This window comes from Sebastes fasciatus, chromosome 2 (genome assembly GCF_043250625.1).
Source record: "Sebastes fasciatus isolate fSebFas1 chromosome 2, fSebFas1.pri, whole genome shotgun sequence".
NCBI classification, from domain to species: domain Eukaryota; kingdom Metazoa; phylum Chordata; class Actinopteri; order Perciformes; family Sebastidae; genus Sebastes; species Sebastes fasciatus.
The window spans coordinates 13171399-13193674 of NC_133796.1; the positions used below are offsets into that span (position 1 = coordinate 13171399).

At 41.6% G+C, this 22276-nt stretch overlaps 1 protein-coding gene across 6 annotated transcripts in view; it reads left to right on the forward strand.

Annotated features, from left to right (window-relative positions):
• fto (FTO alpha-ketoglutarate dependent dioxygenase) overlaps positions 1–22276 on the forward strand; it is a 145046-nt gene that overhangs the window by 51420 nt on the left and 71350 nt on the right. For 5 of the 6 annotated variants that reach the window (XR_012590227.1, XR_012590229.1, XR_012590230.1 and 2 more), the window contains exon 8: positions 14906–15033. Coding sequence is in view for 1 of the 6 variants with exons in the window: in XM_074610276.1 (XP_074466377.1) it covers positions 14906–15033 (128 nt within the window). In the remaining 5 variants the exon portion in view is untranslated. Of the gene's footprint in view, positions 1–14905; positions 15638–16742; positions 20662–22276 lie in introns of those variants that run through there. The other variant, XR_012590231.1, reaches the window with a different exon arrangement.

The window sequence follows — 22276 nt, forward strand, 5'->3', positions numbered from 1 at the left end:
AAAACCTGAATGCAAACAGGATGTAGTATGTACTGGATATGCATGATGAGAAGTAATATATGTACACAGAGGTGTAAACAGGAATGTAGTATGTATAGAGAAGTAAGAAATATGTATCTATACACAGAGGTGTAACAGATTGTAAAACAGTATGTTAAGTATATAAAGGTAAAGTTCATGGTGTGTATTACGTAAGGGATAATGTACAGCTAGCGGGTCATTGTAGTGAAATAAACACCCGACACGGTGATGCTGCAACCCTGAGGGGTCTTGCATTGCTCTGAAGGGGTTTATTTCACAACAATGACCCGCTAGCTGTCATTACCCTGCTTATTACACGGCTACTTACTTAAGAAATCAATAATTTGACACAAAAAAAGTCCGCCAGAGTCAGACATCAGAACTGTGACCATAGTAACGGTCTGTTATACATAGCAACGGTCTGCTATAAAGAAATAACAGACTGTAGAACGCCGTGATTGACCAATCAGAATCAAGTATTCACCAAAGCTGTGTAATAATGTCTGTTAGAGAAACAACACCTTACACCAGCTCATCCTCTCTTCTTCAGGGAGCACTTTCTCATGTAACATGATTAAAACCATTCCTCATACTTGTGTAATTATTTCTCAATAACAGGATGTAGCTGATTGTCCTGGAAGCTACTGTAAGGTGGGGAGAGTTGTTACAATTGACGTGAGCAAACTTGTTTCGGGGGTTGTGGATGATTTGAAGTGTATCAGAGGAACTTTGACAACTTTGAAACCGCAACTGAAACAAATACCATCGATTTGCGTAACCGCGATTTGTGAAATAAAATGAGCTCATCGAAAATGTATGTTTGTCTTTGTACCCATGACTGTCAGCTACAGTATGGCGTACACCTCGTCTTTACAATGAGGGGGTGGGGGAGTTTTATTGACAGCGGTTTGGATAATTTATTTTGTTTGTCTGTGAATTGTGATGTTGACAGTGTTTTTACTGCATCAGCAGGCTTTGAAGGCGGCTCGTCTCGTCTTCTTAGAAAACAAATGAGCACTTTACAGAGACTGATCTGCCTTATCCGCTTAGCAGCTTCCTCAATCCCCTGCATTTATTTATTTACTTACTTATTTACTTACTTATTCATTTACTTACCCCTGTATGGATTTAGTTTGATAGTCTCTCCCCCTCCCCTCTACCCATAGCCACCCCCCTCCTCTTCCTCTCCCTCTTCCTCATCCTTGGCCCCGATCAGCAAGATAAGCCTTCAGAGGAGGGGAGATAACATCCATTAAAGTGGTAAAGAGGAATTATGGGGCAGCCCAGATTAATCACTGCTCAGCTTAATCGCATTCAGTGCGGACGGCGGGGTTGGCTGCAGGGCCCGGCTTTTTCCTGTGTCATACCAACAGAGAGGGAGATGCAAGGAAGGAGTGTGTGCGTGTGTGTGTTTGTGTGTTGAAAAGTGCCTTGATGGGGGGAAAAAAAGTATAAAAAGATGAAAGAGAGATTTCAGAGCATCTCATAGCAAAGCCCGCCCCTCTTATAGCTGACTAGAGACATTACCACTAACCAGCGCTTCTTGATATATAATTATTCCAGCACTTTGATCCAGGTGTAATTGTTTACTCTCGCAGGCAATCGTGTCAAAGTGGTGGAGTAACAAGAAAATTACCACAGACGCAAGAAAACACTCTGATTTGTCACTAAAAGCAAAGAAAATAGCTTAAAGTCTTGTTCAATTTATGCCGTTTTAGTGGAATATTAATCATGTTGAATACATGGCCAGAGCTTGTCATATTACTTGTCAATATTTATTGTATTCTGAGATGATAATACACACACAGAGATGTTGAGCTGAGAGAGCAAAAATAGGAATTCATACTCTGAACTCACACACTTTTATTAAAACCATTTGAATCTGGATCCTCATCAGGTCCTGTGGTTGATATCCTCACTGTTGTTTATCTGCATGTCAACTTGAATTAATTTAGTGTTTATTTGTGCAGCCCCTAATCACAGTCACAGTCTCAGAGGACTTTCATATCCCCCACACATAACGAAACAATAAATTAAAACAGATTAATGAAAATGAAAACAGCCCACCCAGACTATAGATCCTCAAAGTGAACAATAAAAAAAATCCCACCCTAAAAAACCTAATTAGGGACAAAAATAGAACATACAGGGAGGATAAATGCAACCAATTTTCTGGAATTATTACACACAGGTGAGATAAAAATCTTAGAGTACAAAAAAAAAAAATGCTGTACATAGAATAAGCAAAAAATATGAACTTTCCATTGAGGAAACTGTCTCCATAAGGTCTCCAATGTGGTGAGAATTTGATCCTTAATCAGCTTTTTGTTCGAGTGTTGCATCTCTTATAGCAAAATACTAACCACTTAGTACCTCTCTAATTCTTCAGAATCACCGGAGCAGCTATCGTGTTTGGGTTTTTAAGTACATAAAGCCTCCTGTGAAAACAATGAGTGCAGAGAATGGGCCGATCCTGATGGGAAGACAGTGTAAAATTGTCTGACTCGCTTGAAGAAATGCAAAGAAAAGGAAGAAATATGGGAAGAGATTGTTGATGATAATTGTATCATTTTTGGGGGAGAAGTGGAGGATGTTTAGGGAGGTGGAACAGGAGGAAAAAAATAAGTGAGGGAGGGTGTGGCGTTGTCAGAGGTGAAGGGAAGAGAGAGATAACGGTAAAGATTTAAGTTGGAAGCGTGCGAGAGAAAGTAAACCAGAAAGAGATGAAAAGCTGATGCTGTAGATGCTGTAAGGGGATGCCAGTACAGTCAGGAGGAAGTACAAGTCCTGGGAGCATTCTGGGAAGTTTGATGCCTTGTTTTTTTTTTTGTCTGTGCACCTTTCAAAACATGGCATGTACAGTATGAAGAGGATAACCCAACAGAGATCAAACCTGAGATGTGTGTTTTCTGGTAAAGCAGATTCTCTCCCATGTGAAGCCTGAAAGGAAAATCCCCTTTTTTTTTTTCACAACCCGGGGTCTGTTTTTGTAGTTTTGACCATCAATCCTATCAGTTATGTTTTTACCCTCCAATTTCACTGCTGAGATCCCAACACTGGTAGCAACACCTTTACAATGGAGCAGTGTTGGACAAGAAACGTCGGTGTTCCGACAGATCCCTAAGTATTTAACTATGGGTGTTTAAATTACATTTAAAACCAGAAACGTACACACCCAAAGTGTCCGTTATAATCCATCGCATTGTTAAACTGTGTGCATGCACAACCACGGCAATTATGGTAATTCAAAGTTGAACCAAGAAGTTGTTGTGCAAGATCTAATTGAGTTTTACAACGGCTGTTTGGGTTAATGACTTTGTTTTCACTGGACTTGTCTGATCACTCACATACATAGATGCCGAGCCTACCAATGGGTGACGTCACGGTGACTACGTCCACTTCTCATATACATATAGCCTGCGTTCATAACCAAAGGGAATGATGGGTAAAACTGATGAAAGTGATGAAAATAAGAACCAGACAGTCACAAAAACAGAAGAAACCCCACCATGATATGATGATATATTTTGATATTTATTCTGAGCAATTTAATTTGACACATAGCAAATAGAAATGAGTCACATATATGCATCAGATGTCAGAGTGCAGTAGCAGACAAGAAGGCAACACAGCTCATTTTCGGGCTCTGCCACACCAGTGAAGCTGCGAGCGGCCATCCTTCCAGGTAGCGGATCTCTTCCACCCTCCTCTCCTCCTGCAGATAGAGCGATCTGATGGGTAGTGTTAAATGGGTGAGATGTAGGACAATGTAATTAACGCCGGTCCTTTAGCGGGCCCCGCCTCGCTCCGCTGGGAGCGCCCGATATAGCGCTCATTAATTCCTATTTGTGTGTAATGAGAGGGTCATGTTGGATGTAATAAATGGCTCTTTTATTTGGGCGAGAGCTGCAGGGCGGCATCCTCTCCTGGCTAACAGTCTCATAAACACCCTTTAGCTACTCTCATCAGCCTCCCTTGGTGGGGAGCAATCACACGTACACACATAACACAGTGGTGGGGGACAAAGTATACTGTGTAAATGTGTGGAAAAACAGGTGTGTTTAGAAACACTTGAGTAACTCTAACGTAATCCCTTTTCTATTAATAAGTAGTAGTAGTAGTAGAGATAACCAGCAGATAGCTAGTAGCAACACCATATCAGCATCACTTGTTAAACAGTTTTTAAATGAATTTTTAACATTTAATCTCGTCCACTCCACTCCTCTTTTTTATAGAACCACTTTTGTCTTTTTTAGGGGGAGATAGCAGGTCAGCAGTAGATGTCACATAGAAGTGGTGTACATCATCTGAAAGCTGGAAACCTGAAGATTAATTTGAGATGCAGCTCAGAAGTGTGTTTCAAGTTGTTCTGGTCATAAATCATAAATAACAAAATATTAATTAATTCATGACTTATTCAAAATAAATTGTGAAAGTGTATAAGGGTTTAGATCATTATGATGGAAGTTTATGATGGCCATTCCCATGCTTGAGCAATTATGTCTCATAAGTTGTTGCAGCAATTTTGGGGTTGAGACCATTTGTTACACAGATTTCATGCTAAATTCAACCATTTTATAATTTTTAAAAATGATCAATAATCCCTCCAAAATATCACATTAATATTAATTGAGAATATTTTGAGATTTCTGCAAGAGTGGCATTTTCCGGCGGTTAGATGGTGAGCACTTCTGTTCTTGAGACTGCTCAGAAAACCCCTTATTGTCAATCTACCTAGGAAAGTCATCCTCTGAAGGTCTCTAGTTTGTGGTTGTAAAGTTTCATGAGGCTGTGATTATCCTAGAGGTCACCACAGGTCATTTTATACAGTAAGGTCAAGTTTCAAAAAATGGTCTCACTACAATGAAACGGCTACTATGGGGACTAACATCATCACACATAAATACAATTGGGCTCATTGGATCCACGAGAGTCTCAGCTTTCCAGTCATACCCATATTTATGCAATTCCAAGACTGTTTAGGGGCCCCAGTATGCAGAAATATTCAAACGCACCATTTTAGAATAGGCGAAGATAAGACATTTGTACTGCATGCAAAAAGCTGCATGAGATTATCATAAAGTGGGCATGTCTGTAAACGGGAGACTCGTGGGTACCCATAGAACCCATTTTCATTCACTTATCTTGAGGTCAGAGTTCAAAATCGCCATGCCAGTTTTTCCCTCTCCAAAATTTTGCGTAACTTTGTAGCGTTTTTTAGTGTTCTTCCCAACATGCTAGCATTACATGGTTGGTCTACTTTCATTTGATACCAGTACCTTCACTCTAGCTCTACCCTGCCAGCACCTTCAAGGAGTGGAAGAGGTATTTGTGCATATACTGTACATATTGTATGCATACACAATGTTAGTGCTGCTAATTTATCACAGAATATACACATTAGATTAAATATACTTTTCTTTCTTCCCTGCAGCCAGTGTTTTTTTTGTTCCTTTCAGTATCGTCAATTGAAATAGTTACGTCTTTATTTATTTTTTGCTATGGTAATGCATTTGAAAGTACATATTGATTGAAAAGTCTTCAGGGGTTTTGTTCAAATACTGATCAAGAGTTTCAACACTTTACAGCAAGAGTTGGCTGCAGAACAGCATTACAATTAGGGTGTATTTTGTCGAAAGATTAAACCCGGGAGTACAAACGATCAGCAAACATAAATGTCATGAAAATAAGTTTGAACTTGACTGCGTTATGATGCCAAGATACAATGTAATATAGATTTTTGATTCATTGCAATAATTAGGTACATGATGTAATATAATTCCCTTTGATTAATTAGATCAATACACTCCACAGCGGAGGGCTGGTTTTTAGAGCATATATGAGTATTTGTGTTGAACACACTGTATTAAATGTAAAAACTGCTGGAGTGTCTTTGACTTCTTTGCCAGATTGAAGTGGACAGCATCTTATATAGAGTATGTGGGTCCATAATCCAGTTATATGTAACTGCTTCATGGTGTGTGCCATTGTCTATTACTGTGTAGCCGCGTAGTGTAGGGAGAATTGTTTAAGGCAACAAGGCTGCCAGTCTAATCACAACGGAGCTATAGGGAAGCAGCAGATTAAACACACTCTAGTTTTGTTTTTGTCACATAATGTATAGTGCTTTGAACAGTATTGGACAGTATTTTTATGGTAGGGAACCTGCAGATCCTAATCTGGTCTACTTTAGACATAGTCTTTCTTTTTTAACTGTACCTCTCTAGGTAATTCACAATTGATGTCAGACTAGACATATAAGAAGGCCTGTTTAGTTTCGCTCCATAGTTTTCAGCCAGATGCAAAAAACTGAAGAATCACTTCAGACTTCTTGTAGTCAATCAAAACTTTGTTAGCGGCACATTTCAGCCCCTGCAGACATATTCCCCCCTTTGAAAAAAAAAAAAAAAGAAACAACCTGTATGCGTGTCTAGATGGATGGAAACCCTTTTTTTATTGGTTTAGCATTTTTTGAAGACCTGAAGTATGGCGCAGTGTGTGTTACACTGTAACTCCGGGGCTTTAGGAAAAGGCTGGCTTTGGCCCCAGTCAGCAAAAAGCTTTTTACTGGCAGGAGAGCGAGGTGCTGATCGCAATCTGCTATCTAGCTAGAATCTCGACTCAGCTTTCATATAGTGAAAGAGAGTAAGAGGGTTTTAACAGAGCAGAAGGTGCTTGAGTGTCACGCTCATCGCAAACATCTCTGTCCAGCTCTGTCTTCATTGTCCCGAATTAGTCAAAGCGCCTCTCAGAGCTTTCTTGTGATGGATGGATGAGGCATTCTTGCCAGGCCAGTGAGGAGTGTGTGTCTGTGTGTGTGTGTGTGTGTGCCCTGTCCCAGCCTGCTGGACAGCTCATTCAGACTAAGAACTATGTGGTTTAGCCATTAAGGCCAACTGGATCCACACTCCTCATCATGAGGCCCGAGACAAAAGCCTCGCAAGAAACAGGCCGGTGAGTTTTTATGCGATATTTGTGGGCCCATTGGACTACAACCCAACAACAGATTTGCCTTTTCTTCTCGCCACCGAAAAGGGAGCTCCACAAAAGCCTGTGAGTTCTGCTTCATTTGACCCTGTGGAAAGCATATGTCCTTCCATCCCGCTTGTATTCTGCCCGGAAGATGGAGTGCCGTTGGGGCCATAGAAAGCATCCCTGCCCACTTGAGTGTGTTACAATGCCTTCAAACAAAATCACTTGTCAGGGGTCTTCCCTTTCTTGGGAGTGTCTCTACCCCCCCGCCCACCCCAACCCATTGTCACTTCAAACATGTTGCTCTGGTGGTTCAGACACATTTTTCTAATGTTTTACACTCCATATAATCTGCTGTGTGTAGCAAAGCCCATTTTACTGGCTGACATAATTGATGGTGCCCGCGACCTTGCGAGGGTCAATCTGGCAGAAGGGTCTTGGTTTCTATCACCATGGAGATTGCGAGAACACACAAACACACAGACACACATGCGCTGAGTAAAATTAGGGATCTCTAGATGTCCTCCTAAGAAATTTGAAGTGTGTTGTTTTGTCGTACAAACATCTAGATGGGCTTTGTTTTAGAGATCTTTCCAGAAATTATAAAATCTAGATTTAAGGGTTGAGTTTCATCACTAATGGGTAGTACTAATGTGGTCACTTTATCAGTTACACCTGTACAATCTAATGCAATCCCATACAACCGCCCTGCCACAATATCTATTTTTTTTTTATCTAATTTTATTGGTTTTAAAGATATGCATTTGATTAACAACAGCAAAAAAACAATAATTGTAAAAAATAGTTAAATAATACAAAAAAATAAAATATTAATGAATAAATTAAATACAAATAATAACATTAATACTACTACTACTACTACTACTCCTTATAATAATAATAATAATAATAATAATAATAATAATAATAATAATAATAATAATAATAATAAATAAAAATTAAAAAAGAAAATTAAATTATATGTTTATTATTGATAACGGTGGTGTTGTACTGGACTGCATTATATTGAGAGGTGTATAAAATCTGTAGTCCAGAATGTTAGAACAACCTCTGAATATAATGCAGTCCAGTACATCACCATCACTAACTATGACCTCAATGTGAAAACATTTAATTAAATTTACACCTCTATGAGTGTGTCAACAGAAACTGAACATTATAGGCATCATAAAAGTCGACTTTATAGCAGAATGGTTGCATTGGATTGCATTACACTGTACAGGTGCACCTAATAAAGTGGACACTGTCTGCCTTTTAAAATGTCTTAAATGTTGTAATGATTTATTTGGACAAACGGCAAAGAAGTGTTGCAACAAACCTTTTTGAAAGTCAGTGCTGAAACTGTGAGTTTCAGTTGTGAGAACTGCTCAAAGTTGCAGAGATAATTCAAAAGACACACACAAAGAAAAGACTTTCTTGAATCATCTTTGAGGGAACATTTTTATAGAACTGGCTTCCCTCATTTTCTTCACTGTTTCTGCTTTGATAATATCAAAGGTTGTGGAGCTTCAAAGAATGGAAGACAACCCTGACCAGCAATGTTGACATCCTTCACTCTTCCCCTACACACACACACACACACACACACACACACACACAGACACACACACACACACACACACACACACACACACACACACACACACACACACAGACATGCACACACCTGTGTGTTTATCAACCAATCTTACGTAATGGAAACTGAACAAATTTAATTTCAGATATGCTTCAATTTTGAACCATCTGTAATCATGTGACAGAAGGCAGACGGCAGGAAAAAAATCCCACACACACACACACTTTTTATGACTTCAAGTGTGATGTCACAGAAAAGTGAATGTGGTCTGGGTTATTTCTTCCCGGGCTAATATAATTTTTCCACCGGTGGAGAGTTCCCCTCAAGAGCAAAGTAACTAGACGGTGGCATGCAGCAAATACACACGGATCCCTTGTCCAGACTAGAACTGGTCCTGGCAGGATCACAGCTCCCCAGTTGTTTATATATCAGTGAGCAGAAGCTATCCATTACCCCGAGCAAGGTGCCTGATGCCTTTTTCCACCAGCGGTCAAAGTGATATTGGTTTCTTGTATTAGAGGGGAGAGGGAGATGGAGTCTGCCAAACTCCCACTCCCAAGGCCTATGAAATCAGATGTCAGAACAGCAGCTGAGCTTAAACTGTGGCAGAAGTCAGTGGAGTGTCTGAAAATTTGGAGAAAGGGGTTGAACTTGAGATACCTTGTTGAAGTGCGAGCCATGTTGGTGAGCAAGAGGAAGTCAAGTTCAGGAGATATTACAGCAAAAGGCAGAACTGGTAACAGAGGTTTTAGAAAAGGTAATATAATTTTACAAATCTCATGTCATTGCTGTGGTCTGAAAATGTGGTTCTCTGTCCTGGATGTTAGAGTGTTGCTCAAAATTATTCACCTGGTGTTATCCTCAGGTGTAAATCTGTCTTTTAGTGGATGGCTTAAATTAAAACCAGCAGAGCTCTGAGGCCCTGTTCAGACCTGGCATTAACATGCGTCTTGGGTGATCGGATCACAAGTGGATGAGGTGTACAGTACAGGGGTGAATACACCCAAGATGCATTGAGGACTCATTGAGATCTGATCGCTCAGACCACATTCGGAGGTGGTCTGGGCCGCATATGGCCACATCCACCCAAGACACACTTTAATACCAGATGTGAACAGGGCCTGAAGCTATGTTTACACTACGAGCAACAAAACGACAAGCGCGGACAGATACATTGTCGCCGAAACGCTGTTGCAGTGTTGCTCAAATGCTCGTTGACGTACTTATGTTGTTAATTATAAATACGATATTGGTTGATGCTTCACTGCGTCATTGGAGCGTTGAAAGGTTGAAACCAGCTCAACTTTATTTGTAGCCCATCATGCAGCGACAAGTGTCAGGCGTCAGTTTGTAGCTTCATGTCACCAGCTTCCAGTGAAAATGACTTTTAGCCTAGTGCTGTGTCGCTTGTGGTGTGAATACAGCATTAGTCGTCGTCTTAATGACCAAACATTTCCTTCGTTTCATCACGAGATAATTGCTTTATAGAAGATACATTTGCCATGACAGAGATTATAAAAAAAAAGGTTGTCATTGGCGGATTTAAACCAAAACAAACAATACGTATATACTGTACTGCAGAGTGAACTCCATTTGAGCTCCAGATACTATGTAATTCTTCAAAATCAGCTACACAATTGGTCCATGGCCAGAAGATTATCAGTAGATCAGCAGATAAAAGGTTGATTTTTACCAAAACACGTCTAGAGTAAGTCAGTCTTGATTAGATTGCCACCATAATGCAGTAAATGTTAGATTTCTGTGGTGCTTGCATGCAATCACTATGAGTTAAAGCCCCCAGTGGTGGCTCAACAGTCACAAACAGGAGGATGTATTACTGGCTAGGGCCATGCCTGCCTCCATATGGGCACACAGACATGATTGTTGGCACACAGAGAGACAGGCAGGTCTACTGGCCTGTTGCTGGGCCTGTTACATATGGTAGTGGCAGGGAGACAGGCGTGCAAGTTGCCAGTCTGACAGACAGAGGTGCACTTAGGAGTGTTAGGCACCATGGTGGCTAAGTAAGACCAGCCAAAACCTGGGGAATGTATGGTGTTACTGGTGATTTTGTTTACTGCCTACCTTTTTAGGTAATCACCCATCATTTGGATGGTCTTTTCTGGTGTACAAATCACCCATGTCTGTTAAAATAGTTAAAAAAGGAGGTACATTTGGAGATTTTGAAGCGTTTGTGGCCTGTAGACATAAAAAGGTTTCCAATATAAGAGAGTGCCAGTGAGCTTAATAGTGCTCTGGGTCCCCTGAAAGCCCTGGTCTAAAGTCAGCTAAGGCATTTCATGGGGTGTTAACAGTTTCTCTAGCTAGTAGCTCTGTTTTATGGCGTGTAAACCTTCAGCTCTGCATGCATCTTTTTTTTTTTTAACCCTCCTACCTTTGAGCTATTACGTGACCCGTAACAGCTATTCTGTGAAGTTTATAAGGGATGTACACCATATTGCACCGTGTGCAGCAACAAACAATCTTCCCGTTCTATTATTCTGTGTAGAATGAGTGACACGTTGTTATGTGATGGAATAGACAGATGCTTGTTGGTGTTAAGATACAGTCCTGGCTCGAGGTGTTAGTGAGCCGCCCCAGGCTGCCCTCCAGCCAACCTTCGCTTGGAACGCTATCATCTCTCCAGCTCCCCACCAACCAAAATATCACCTCAGCCTGGCCGCGTGTTTGTTTACCTACCTTGCTTCTGCACAGGGCCGGAAATGTTTATACCGATCTGTAGTAAAATAGACAGGGTTGAGTTTGGGGTCTGGGGACCAGGGATGGAGGCACCCAGGTCCTTCCTTGTCCTCTTGTTCACCTCGAGATGTGGCCTGGGTCAGGGGGACATCTGTGGTCAGCATCAGGCCGAGAGAGGTGGAGGCTGAGGATAGCTACTGTCATCATGGGGTAAATAGAAGGAAAGAGGGGGCTGATTAGTGCTAACACAGGCCCGGAGATAAAGGGCTGTGGTCCTGCCGTGGCTGACTGAGGCCGGGCTCGACCAGTAAACAACCAGTGGGGTGTGTAAATGGCCTGGGGATCAGCCTGTGGCTAAACCTGAAGGCCTCTCTCAGCACCGGGTCTTCTAAACACAAGATCACACGCACACACACACTCTGGCACGCAAACACACGTCCACACATTTCACGAGTAGAAGGCTTGATGACACACATTCACACTATCAGAGGCACACCTATACTCACAAAAACTAGCTGAGAACAAACATAAAAAGAGGCTTTCGCATACACACCCACAAATGAACACCCACAAAGCAAAAGTTGTCACCGGTGTGTTTAATGGAAGAGGTGAGCAGACTTCAGTGTGTTGGCGGGCGTGGGGGTCTATTTTAGTGACTTCTGTCATCATCATCATTGAATTGGGACAAAAAGCTTTTGGCCTTCAATTTATTATCAACCCGTTCTAACTCCCAACTTGTCAAATACGGCAGCTTGAACAGTGGTCCTACGCGTCAAACTATGATACTCTACTTACCCCTCTAGTGTCAGTTTTGCATTTGTCAATTTTCCAGGTGTCATTTTTTGCTCGTTACATGCATCAGAATGTTCTCATACAGCGTTCTAGCTATACCTACGAAAAATAATGTGCTGTTATTCGTATATATCCCGCAAAATCAATTTGTATGTAATCCATGTAGTTGTGAACCAGAAAGTATAAAGAAAACAAAAAAACGGACTTTTGCCCAGAAGACCAGTGTCCCTATCCCCGTGTGATACCAAGTCAAGTCAACATTGATTTATTTGTCACATAAGTTCCGTACGTAAGTTGCGCCCAAGCCACGACATAACTAAGTGGTTTTGTTGCCTAAACCTAACCAAGTTGTTTCCTGTGAAAACTGAATTTTCTTTGAAAAGACTGTATGCATTTAACGAGCAGAAATTGACAGGTGTTGCTGGACATTGGTAGGAAAATGTGCAAAAAATGAGGAGTAACTTTTCGTAAGATATCATACAAAACGTTGTATGAGGATACGTTGCATGCATACACTGTCTTTTCAAAATAAACTTGGTTAGGTTTAGGAAAAGATTGGGGTTTGGGTTTAGATATGTATGTTTGTTACGTAGTTAAGAAGGCTACGTTATGTACGCAACGTATTAACGCTACGTAACCTACCTAACTACGCTACTTTATGTAACTAAAAATAAGTCAAGGACGTTGACTTTTGGATTCACACGGGACACGAACACCGCTCTCCTGGGTGAAAGTTTTGTGTTTGTTTGACCCATCAATCGTCCCCGACCACCACCCCAAGCAGAATTTGTCTTTTACCGGCTGTATTTTTATTTTGATTTAGCACCGTTAAAATAAGCTCATTGGACTGCGCTGTCTTTCCTTTGTTGCTACTCATTCTGTCCCCAGGCCAGCTTTGGGAATCGCTGAAGCAAGCTCAGAAGCACATCAGAGCAGGTTTCAAATCAACTATGAATCACTTGCTCATCAGCGCTGTGCTTGAGACACTGAAACTGTGCTACACGGCCAGCATGGCAATGTGATGTCTACTAGCTGAGATGGTGATACAGTCTGAATGCACTTTCTGGCACTTTCTTAGCCTGACACTCATCCCGGGAGGACGGGGTTTGATCCAAACCGAAAAGTACAATTTCCGTAGGGAGTACAGCCGGCCCCGCTTCCTCCTGGTCACCGTAATCTTTGGTGTCTCCTCCGAGTCAGGTGTAATCAGTCACACACCGCCACATGTTTTGACACCTGTCCTGTGCGGTGTGGAGGAAGTAAGCATATTACTCTGCTGCAAATCACACTCCTTTACTTTGGAAATACACACACAGACAATCAAACCTATCTTCACGTGAATTAAGACAGACAGGTGGATTGTCAGAAAGGGATTAAAAAAGAGGGAGAGGGGAAGAAATGAAGGTTCCCTTACATTGTGGGTTTTTTGAAAAGAGGGTCGGATGACTGGGGAGGCGAGTGACTGTTAATGGGAAGAAATGAACGTGCTTTACTGGCGGATGTGACAGGAAGAGACTGTTCTTAACAAGGCGTCAGAGTCAGTCAGAGTTACAGATCCATCACTTCTCAGAGGCTGGGAGAAGGATGAGGGGGGGAGACATTTAAGGATATTCAGAGAGGGAGAGAGTCTGTGAAGGGTAGAGAAGAAGAGGGAGAAAGAGGGATTTGAGTGTGGCTGACAGCACTGCATTTAATTTGGGCTGCCAGATCCTTTTTCATTTGACTCCCTCTCAACCAGCTTAGAGGCTGCGGAGGACTTGGAGGCGAAGGTTTGCCAGGATGTCTCAGATTAGCACTGATGTGCCACGTCACACTTTAAGCCGGCCTGTAATTCATGTTCAACAGGGGGATACTCACACATTACACTGTGCTGTGCAGGACGTGATTAATTGACTCACACTCTAATATTGGGTGTAATTTGCCCATCCTCTGATGTGAAACTGACTTTATACTAGACTTACTGTATGTCGCCGTCCCAGGGATGTTATAATGGAGTCTTGGCTCAGAGCTGTGTAATTTCTAAACTGAGGATAGAAGCTCATGGATGGCAGGACTTGTTTCAGGTAGTCGTTCCACTCGATTCAATGCAGTTTAATATTTAGGGGAAAATTTAATACGGCCAAATAGTTGTCTTAATCATGGATTTCCTGGACTTATATCACCCCCGTCAGCTGCTATATATCCTGGATTTATATCACCTGTCAGCTATATACAATACTGACTTAACTCAACTGTACAATAATTTGTGCAATAATTCCTTAAATCTTAATTTATACTGTACATTTCAAGAAATATTCTTATTTAATTCTTATTTATACCTTTCATGCATTTATATTTAACACACTTAAAAGAACCAACTTCTCAGCATTTTGTATTTACTTATTTGCGCTGTGGTAATATGTTACATATTGCATGTCTTAATACAAATAGTTGTACATATTTCTTATATTTTAATTTCTTATTTTTATTTTTACTATTTACTTATATTTCTCTATATATATTTTGTTATATATTGTAGCATTGTGTTCATAATCTACACGTTACATACTCCGTTATTTCTATTTTCTTACATTTCTTTATGTTTATATAAGAGCAACCGTAACGCCCCCCGGGGATCAATAAAGTATTTCTGTTTCTGATTCTGATGTAGTGGGTGGTAAACCAACCAATGTCATTTTAGCCTCTGTGTGAAGAAGACAATTTTATTTTGTATTGAAAATGGACATTACAGTAAATGGAATGGTGTTTTTTTCCAGTGGTCAAGGTCATACTGTCATTCACACATCTTTTCATTTAGTTTCTACGTCTGCTTCTCTTTTCCAGACGAGGCTCTTCCTGGATACGGTGGAGGGGGAGCAGGACCAGGGAGGAGAGGGAAGGAGGGAGATGGCGGAAACCCTGCTGTCTGCCTTGACAGACAGACACCAGCAAAGACAGACATGGAGAGACAGGTAACACAATGTACCACCAACTTTGTTCTTTCCACCGGTCCTCGAAAAAACACATCTCTGACGGATGTGTGAGACAGGTAAAGTAGGACACTCTATGAAGTATGAGCGCTGTCTCATATTCAAAATGGGAACACCATCACACACAAATATGAGAAAAATCTGTCCAAACTCATTTTTGAAATGAGCTATCCTGCTTAATATTTCAAACTTTATGTTAAACGACCTTGTTTTGTTTTTTTTACACAAAGAGAACATGTTTTGCAGTGGGCTGCTCAGAATAGTTACATATTTCTATTTTAGTTGCCTTGATTCCCCCAAAACAAGGTCATAGAATATAGGCTATGTTGTGAGCAGGGAATCTCGGAAATATCCATTACAGTTAAACTGAGCGAGAACATGTTGTTTGTGAAACCATTAACACTAATGGTGATTATTAACCCTCTCAGTTAATGAAACTATGGGCTTACAACAGGCTCACAACCAATAACACATGCAAAACATTGGGGTCAAGGGTCAACACCCAGGATGTGAATAGTTTACATGAGCATCATAACAAATAAACAACGGAGGCAAATATTTTCCAATCTCATTAAAGCTGAAATCGGTAACTTTGAGCAAATATGCAAAAATTTTTTTTTTTAAAACTGTCACTATATCAATTGTTTTCAGAAACATATTTTAGTGCATGAGTTCTCAAACATTTTACCAAGGACACCGATTAAGTATAATACTTACTACCATTTATACTCTTAGATGCTTTTGGAACTATTTGTATTCTAAAACTTTTCAACATAAATACTTCAGTCCTGTTAAGACCTTTCTAAACAGAAAGACATTTCAGTTTGAATCATGTTAATACCACTTTGTTTTGCCCTGATATTCTTAGTGCTTTGTAATCAGATGTCGCTTTAGCTTGGTCGGCTTCATGACTTCGTTCGCTGGCACCTCAAGACACATGACACATTTTCTTCATTTAGCTAGTTTGGGCTTAGCGTCACTTGACGATATGGACTGACTCAAATATTTCTCCATGTTCGCCAGCTAGCTAGCAGGCTAATAAGCTAAGCAGCACCAGGAATGGTTCGTTGCACCTTGAGAGAAGTGATTGATTTATGACAGATTGACTTGATGTGCCACAATCATCAGAGTTTCTATTGGCACAAAGCTAACATGGATGGAAGTAATGGACACGATATGCTTGTTTTATTGGCACAAATGGTCCCCATCTGGGGATATGTACTTTTTAATGATACAGCACAATTTTATAATTCATAGCTAATTATTTCACGGACCCCTTGATAGAGTGCCACAGACCCCTGGGGGTCCCTGACCCCACTTTGAGAATCACTTTTTTAGTGTACTGTTTAGCTGTAAAATTAGAAAGTTTGGTCCGGCCAGCTAAACAGTAACACTAAAATATGTTTCTGAAAACATTTGAGGAGAGAAATAGGCATGACATTAACAGAATCTTGATTCATATTCAGTGCTGCCTAGTTTGACAGTTTGATCGGAGTTTGCCAGTCTTGTGAATCACGAGCAGTCTGATTGGTTGTTTTCCTTCGGGCGTGGTAAAATATTGCAAATGCCATTAAGAGCACTAGGAGGACACAGAGGCACATGATTTTTCCACAGATTATTTGTCTCATGCACTACTGTCAGGATATGGTGACAGTTTTATAAAAATAACTTTTTATCATATTTGCTCAAAGTTACCAACTGCAGCTTTAAGGAAAATATGGACACAACCAAAACTTTGACGCACACAACAACGCAAAAGGAGAGTTTTGTGGTGATGCGTGATGACTCATTTTGCTTGGAAGGACCTATTGACATGTTGAATTATAGCAAGTGAGTCCAATTGGTTCATTTGCAAGCCTCACAGTGGGGACTCGTCGGGTTAACTATTGTGATCGTATCATCAAGCAAAAATAATTGTGAATCATCGCCTTGGTCCTGCTTTCATCCAGAGCTGATGTGAATTCCAGAGATATGCTGTGGTGTAGTCGGTGTTTGCTTGTGGTCCTTGGGCCTGGCAGCTATCACAGCTATCACAACGACACGTGTGTCTTGGATAAGCCCAGTCACTTCCTTCCTTCCAGATAAGGGCAGAGAGCTCACGGATTAGAACACTGGCCATTCATTCAGATAAAGACGGGCCTCACACACACACCACACACAACACACTGTTATTTTAGCTGTTCCTTCTCTCAGTCACTCTCCCCATCAGCACTAGCAAGGACACACACACACACACTGGCATGCATGTATACTCTAGATCTGCATTCACATATGTCTCAATGCTTATTGTCTCTATCAACAGATTTGACCTCACTGTCACACACACACACACAAACACACACACACACACACACTTTGGACCAGACATGATCCAGAGCCTAAAGAAAGCAAAAGTGCCAGGGGCAGAATCCATCAGACTAGAAGTTCCTGAAGGCAACATCTTTTCTTTTGAATGATATATGTCGACTTCCTGCAGTGTTGCTGCCCTCCTGGCGCCCCTCTGTTTTGAGTTGTCCCCCTTAGTTGACCCTTCGCTATGCCCCATCCAGATGAGCCTTGTAAACAGGCTGTTTCCAAACACCTTGCTTTGCCGTGTCGACGCCCACCGCCTCACAACTCTGATGTAGGGCCGGCTCTGATAGTGCATTCCAGCTGCAGGTGCTGAAAGCTAGAAACCATCTCGCCACCCCCAACCTAACATCAGCGATGTCCCCCACCCACCCACAATGCAATGTTGCCACCTTTTAGTCACGTCTAACCCCCAGAGATCTTGACAACCAGTATCACAGACCAGGACAGGAAATGCTCCGTCCTCGTCGGCGGGGCAGACAGACGTTTACTCTATCAGCAGTGAAAGACTGATTAGATTAGTTTTGGAGGAGGGCAAGCGTCCCACACAATGTGTTTGAACTCCAGCTGCTCCTGATACCTCCTCTCCCCTTTACACACATTAAATGTGTATCCCTAACCCCCACCGCCCCCTACTTACAAAAAAGCCAGGGGTCATCCTGTCAAGTGGCTGTCAACAGATCTCATTTACACAAAACTAAACACATGGCTATGTGCAATGTTAAGTGGGACGCACTGGTACTGATTAGAGATTCGCGGCTGATGAGGGTTAAGGATCACCTCGCTAGAAAACTAGAAAAAGATTTCTTTATGCGTACTACTAAGAGACAAAGTCATTGTTTTCAATTACAGTATTTTACAGAAGCAGACACACAGTGAGGGAATTTAGTTTACTTCATTCAGATGTATTTAAACCTTCATTTATTTTCATAAAAGCACTCACCAAAATAGGACTTTTGAAATTAATTTGCTTATTCTTTTTGCTGTTTTTTTCCCCCTTTTATATCTGGCATCCTAATTAGGTTTCCACACAATATGCAACAGGCAGGCTTTTATCATAATACCGCCTTTTGTTTCCATAGTTTCCATTCAGCGCATAATGCTTGCAAAAGGATGGAAAAAAAGAAAAAAAGGATGATTGATGACTCTTGCTAGAGGCACATAAACATAAACAACCAGCACTGATTGATTAAGTTTCTCGCTGACTTTTGTTTCTTAAACACCAGTTAAAGCAGCACTCTGAACGTGGGCCCGCTCGCTGCCATTTTCTGCCTCCGGGGCATTTTTAGCACTACCAAGAAAGCAAAGAAAGAGAAATTGGACCTGGTGACCAGTGCTTCTTCACGAGTGACTTATAGGCACTCAGAGTGAGTGATGCCTCGGCTCGCCCCGCTAGCAGGAGCAGTCCATTCATTCACTCGGAGCCAACAAAGTTATGAGAGCTTTTTTATTCTTATGAGCTTTTCTGGTAACCGGGTTTTCCCGATGCACACGGCGAATTCTTTGATAGATGCTGCCCTCCGTGTCCCTTTGGTAAATGCCCCGTGAGTGCCCTGGAAATAGATGGATTATTATGTGGGTGGGTGGCTGTACTGTAGGAGAGGAGTTGAATGTGCCACACAGGAAGTATGCAGACTGAAGAGCGAGCCAGGCACAACCTATTAGGATAGGAAATGGCACGTCTCAGCGGCACCAGAACTATAGAGATTCAAAACACTTGATACTGGAATTATTAGGTTTTGAAAATGCATAGATTTTGTTTCACATCTACGCAAATATAAAATAAATTCATCGTTACAAATGCTGGAAGTACATACTCGCAAAATCCAACGATATTCAAGTCTATGTTTCCGAGGGGGAACTAAAGCTGTTATCTATTCTCTCGCCAAAGCAACCAGACTCCATTGGAAAAAATGTTTACCTCGCAGATCACAGGAGTTGCTGCTCTACCGCTGCCTTGACTGGTTAGTTAGTTTGTGTTATTGTGTGACTTTGGTTAGTTCGGATTCACACACTAGTACAAACAAACTAACCGATAGAGGCAGCGGTAGACAGGCAGCCCCCGTGTTCTGCGAAGTATAATACAGTTTTTTTCAAAAGAGTCTGGTGGCTTTGGGGAAAACATAGACGGATACAACGGCTTCAGTTCCCAATTGGAAAGGGTTGTCTCACGGCAAGGTAAACCGGCAAAAATATTCTAAATATAGCGTACACTGAAACACTGAACACTGGCTTTTCTTTTAGGTGGCTAAATTATTTATAGTTTTTGTTTTTGTTGAACTTCCTTACAGTAGATACTCTGTGTGATGTTATCTTGAATCTGTATGGTTACAGTATGACTACCTTTAAACCTCCTGGATGACGTGACCCCATGCTGACCTTCCGGTGCCTAGAGGTCACTGCTCTGACCAACAAAAAAAAAACATAAAGAAAAGCTTTGTCACAGCCGGCGAGCAAACACTGAAGGGAACAGCTGCGAGTTTTGTACTGACCATGCAAACTGCTGTAGGCTTTGTAAGGTCATTATATGATAATGAAAATCATTACAGAATTACATGGGGGTTTAGGACATGAGAGCAGCGGGGAGGGGTGGGGGAGGGCCACATTGGGTTTGATAAATGGACTGTGAAGGTGCCCATCTGGTCCTCTCTATGGCTTTTTCTTCCTGCTCTTTTATCCACTCTCGTCCTTTACTACCCCTCTTTCATTCCCCTCCTCTGTTCTCCGGCGGGCCAGTGTAAAAGCAAGCGGGCCCGAAGTGAAAGATTAACAGAGTGCATACCCAACTCACCTCTGTGGAGGAGAAAAAGAAAGACGGGAGACAGGCGGAGGTGTTTATGACCCAGAGCAGGGTTTGTGCATGACTTGGCAAACCCTGTCCTCCCATCTCTCAGTGTGGGCCGGTAGGAGAGTAGGCAGCCATTGACCTTTGGCTTCGGAAACAGTTGGACAGCTCAGGGTGTGTGAATCGCTGTAGTTTGGAGGTGTTCTGTGTTTAATAGGCTTGGGTGGTAATACATAACAAGGCTTGAAATAGCTCCTCGTCAGATTAGAGAGGGGGGAGAAATATGGCAAGCGCAAAGACGTTTGTAACTGAAAAGAGTTAAACTGCTGCAATTTTGCTAACGATACATTGATCTGGATCGATATATCGATTCAATGATCATTGATCCAATATCGTCGATGCGAATTGAAAATACCAATACATATCATCATCTTTAATATCCGCCTTTATTTTGAAATTTCCACTTTATATTTATGCTTTTTATTAAAAAGAATAGATTGTTTTTCATTTAAACATCTGAAAGAGCTCAGTAATAACATTTTCAAATCATTTTTAAGAACTAATTAATTAATTAAGAATTAATATAATATCATATCGTGATGACTCCTGTGATTTACACCCATAGAAATACATCATATTTATCTGTATCATTGAGACATACTTGATATTGGACTGCACTAATAAACTTATGTGAGGGCTTTTTCTTGCTTTGCAAGGATGGCTATTTGTAAGGCATTGCATATTTTCCGTTTTTCTTTTCTTTCTTTTTTTAAATGCAAGTGTTTCCTACAGTTAAAGTTATGAGAGAGCATCTAGTTTCTTTTATTTCTCTGTAGTTTTTACATTTGTGTTTATTTTTGATTATTTTAAGAACTGAAAAGGCAAATGTCCTTCAGTCGCCTTTTGAAAAGACAAGGAGTTGACCCACCGTACAAATTTGGGTGTCACTATATTAGCTGTACACTCAGAATCTGTGGCGTAGTACATCTGTCGCCTGTGTTTATTACTTTTCTCCCACTTGTTGGGAGTTAGTGAGGTCTTTATCCCGAGACAAAAGGCAACATCAGCTGACATGGCAAGCCGAGCTAAAGGACAGAGAAGGAGGTCCACGTGTCCACAGCTGCACTCATCACTCAGCTGTCCAGCTTGACCCATGACCTGTAGGGCCGTCTCCCAGCCTCCGTCGGCTTTATGTTTCCTGCTATTGTCATCCTCTCTTGTCCTCACCTGGACAGGGCGCTGCCTCACAAAAGGCCGAGTCTGTCATCAAAACCAGGGGTCACCGGGGGCCAGCGGGGGCCAGAGAGCCGAGGCTGAAGCTGTGCCCAGCCGGGGATGACCCCGCCGGTGATGTCAGCTACCAGTTGCACCCCTGCGGAGACGCATAGAGGCAGAGAAAAAGGAGGAGAGAGACCTCCGTTGGCTGGCACTTCATTCCATGAGTGGTGACATTTCTTTTGTGCTGTCCTTGACGGACCCCGCCTCGATTCCTGCACTGGGGTGGGACAGCGAGTTAGGAGACAATGGAGGTCCCCTGTCCCAGATGGGAGTTGGAAAGATTGTCAGTGTCGTGTCTACAATAAAGATGGACAGACCACAGCCTTGTCTAATGTGGCCAATGACCTCCTTAAAGCCCTAGAAATGGAGACGCCATACTGCGGGGATTACTCTAATGTTATAAACAACTCACTCTCTTTATACACTCAAGGGTTTAGTGTGCGCAGGTTCCCATCGACCTCTAGCAAAGCCGTCATCTGTCCAGCTGTCATTGAACAAGTGATTGGGTGGGGTTTCTGAAATTTTAGAATGAAGGCAATGTGTCCTACCGTGACTGTCTTTCAATGTGAGGAAGCTGGCTATTACGTGGATGGGTTTGAGAAACAGGGTTTGTGTGGTACGGTTAAGAGTAGGGCTGTGTATTGACAAGAATCTGGTGATACAATACGTATCATGATACTGGGGTAACGATTCAATATATTGCGATAAATACACCATTTTTAGAATAGACAAAAATAACACATACATTTATACTGCATGTAAAAACTGGGGAGTCAAATAAAGTGGGCATGTCTGAAAAGGGGAGACTCGTGG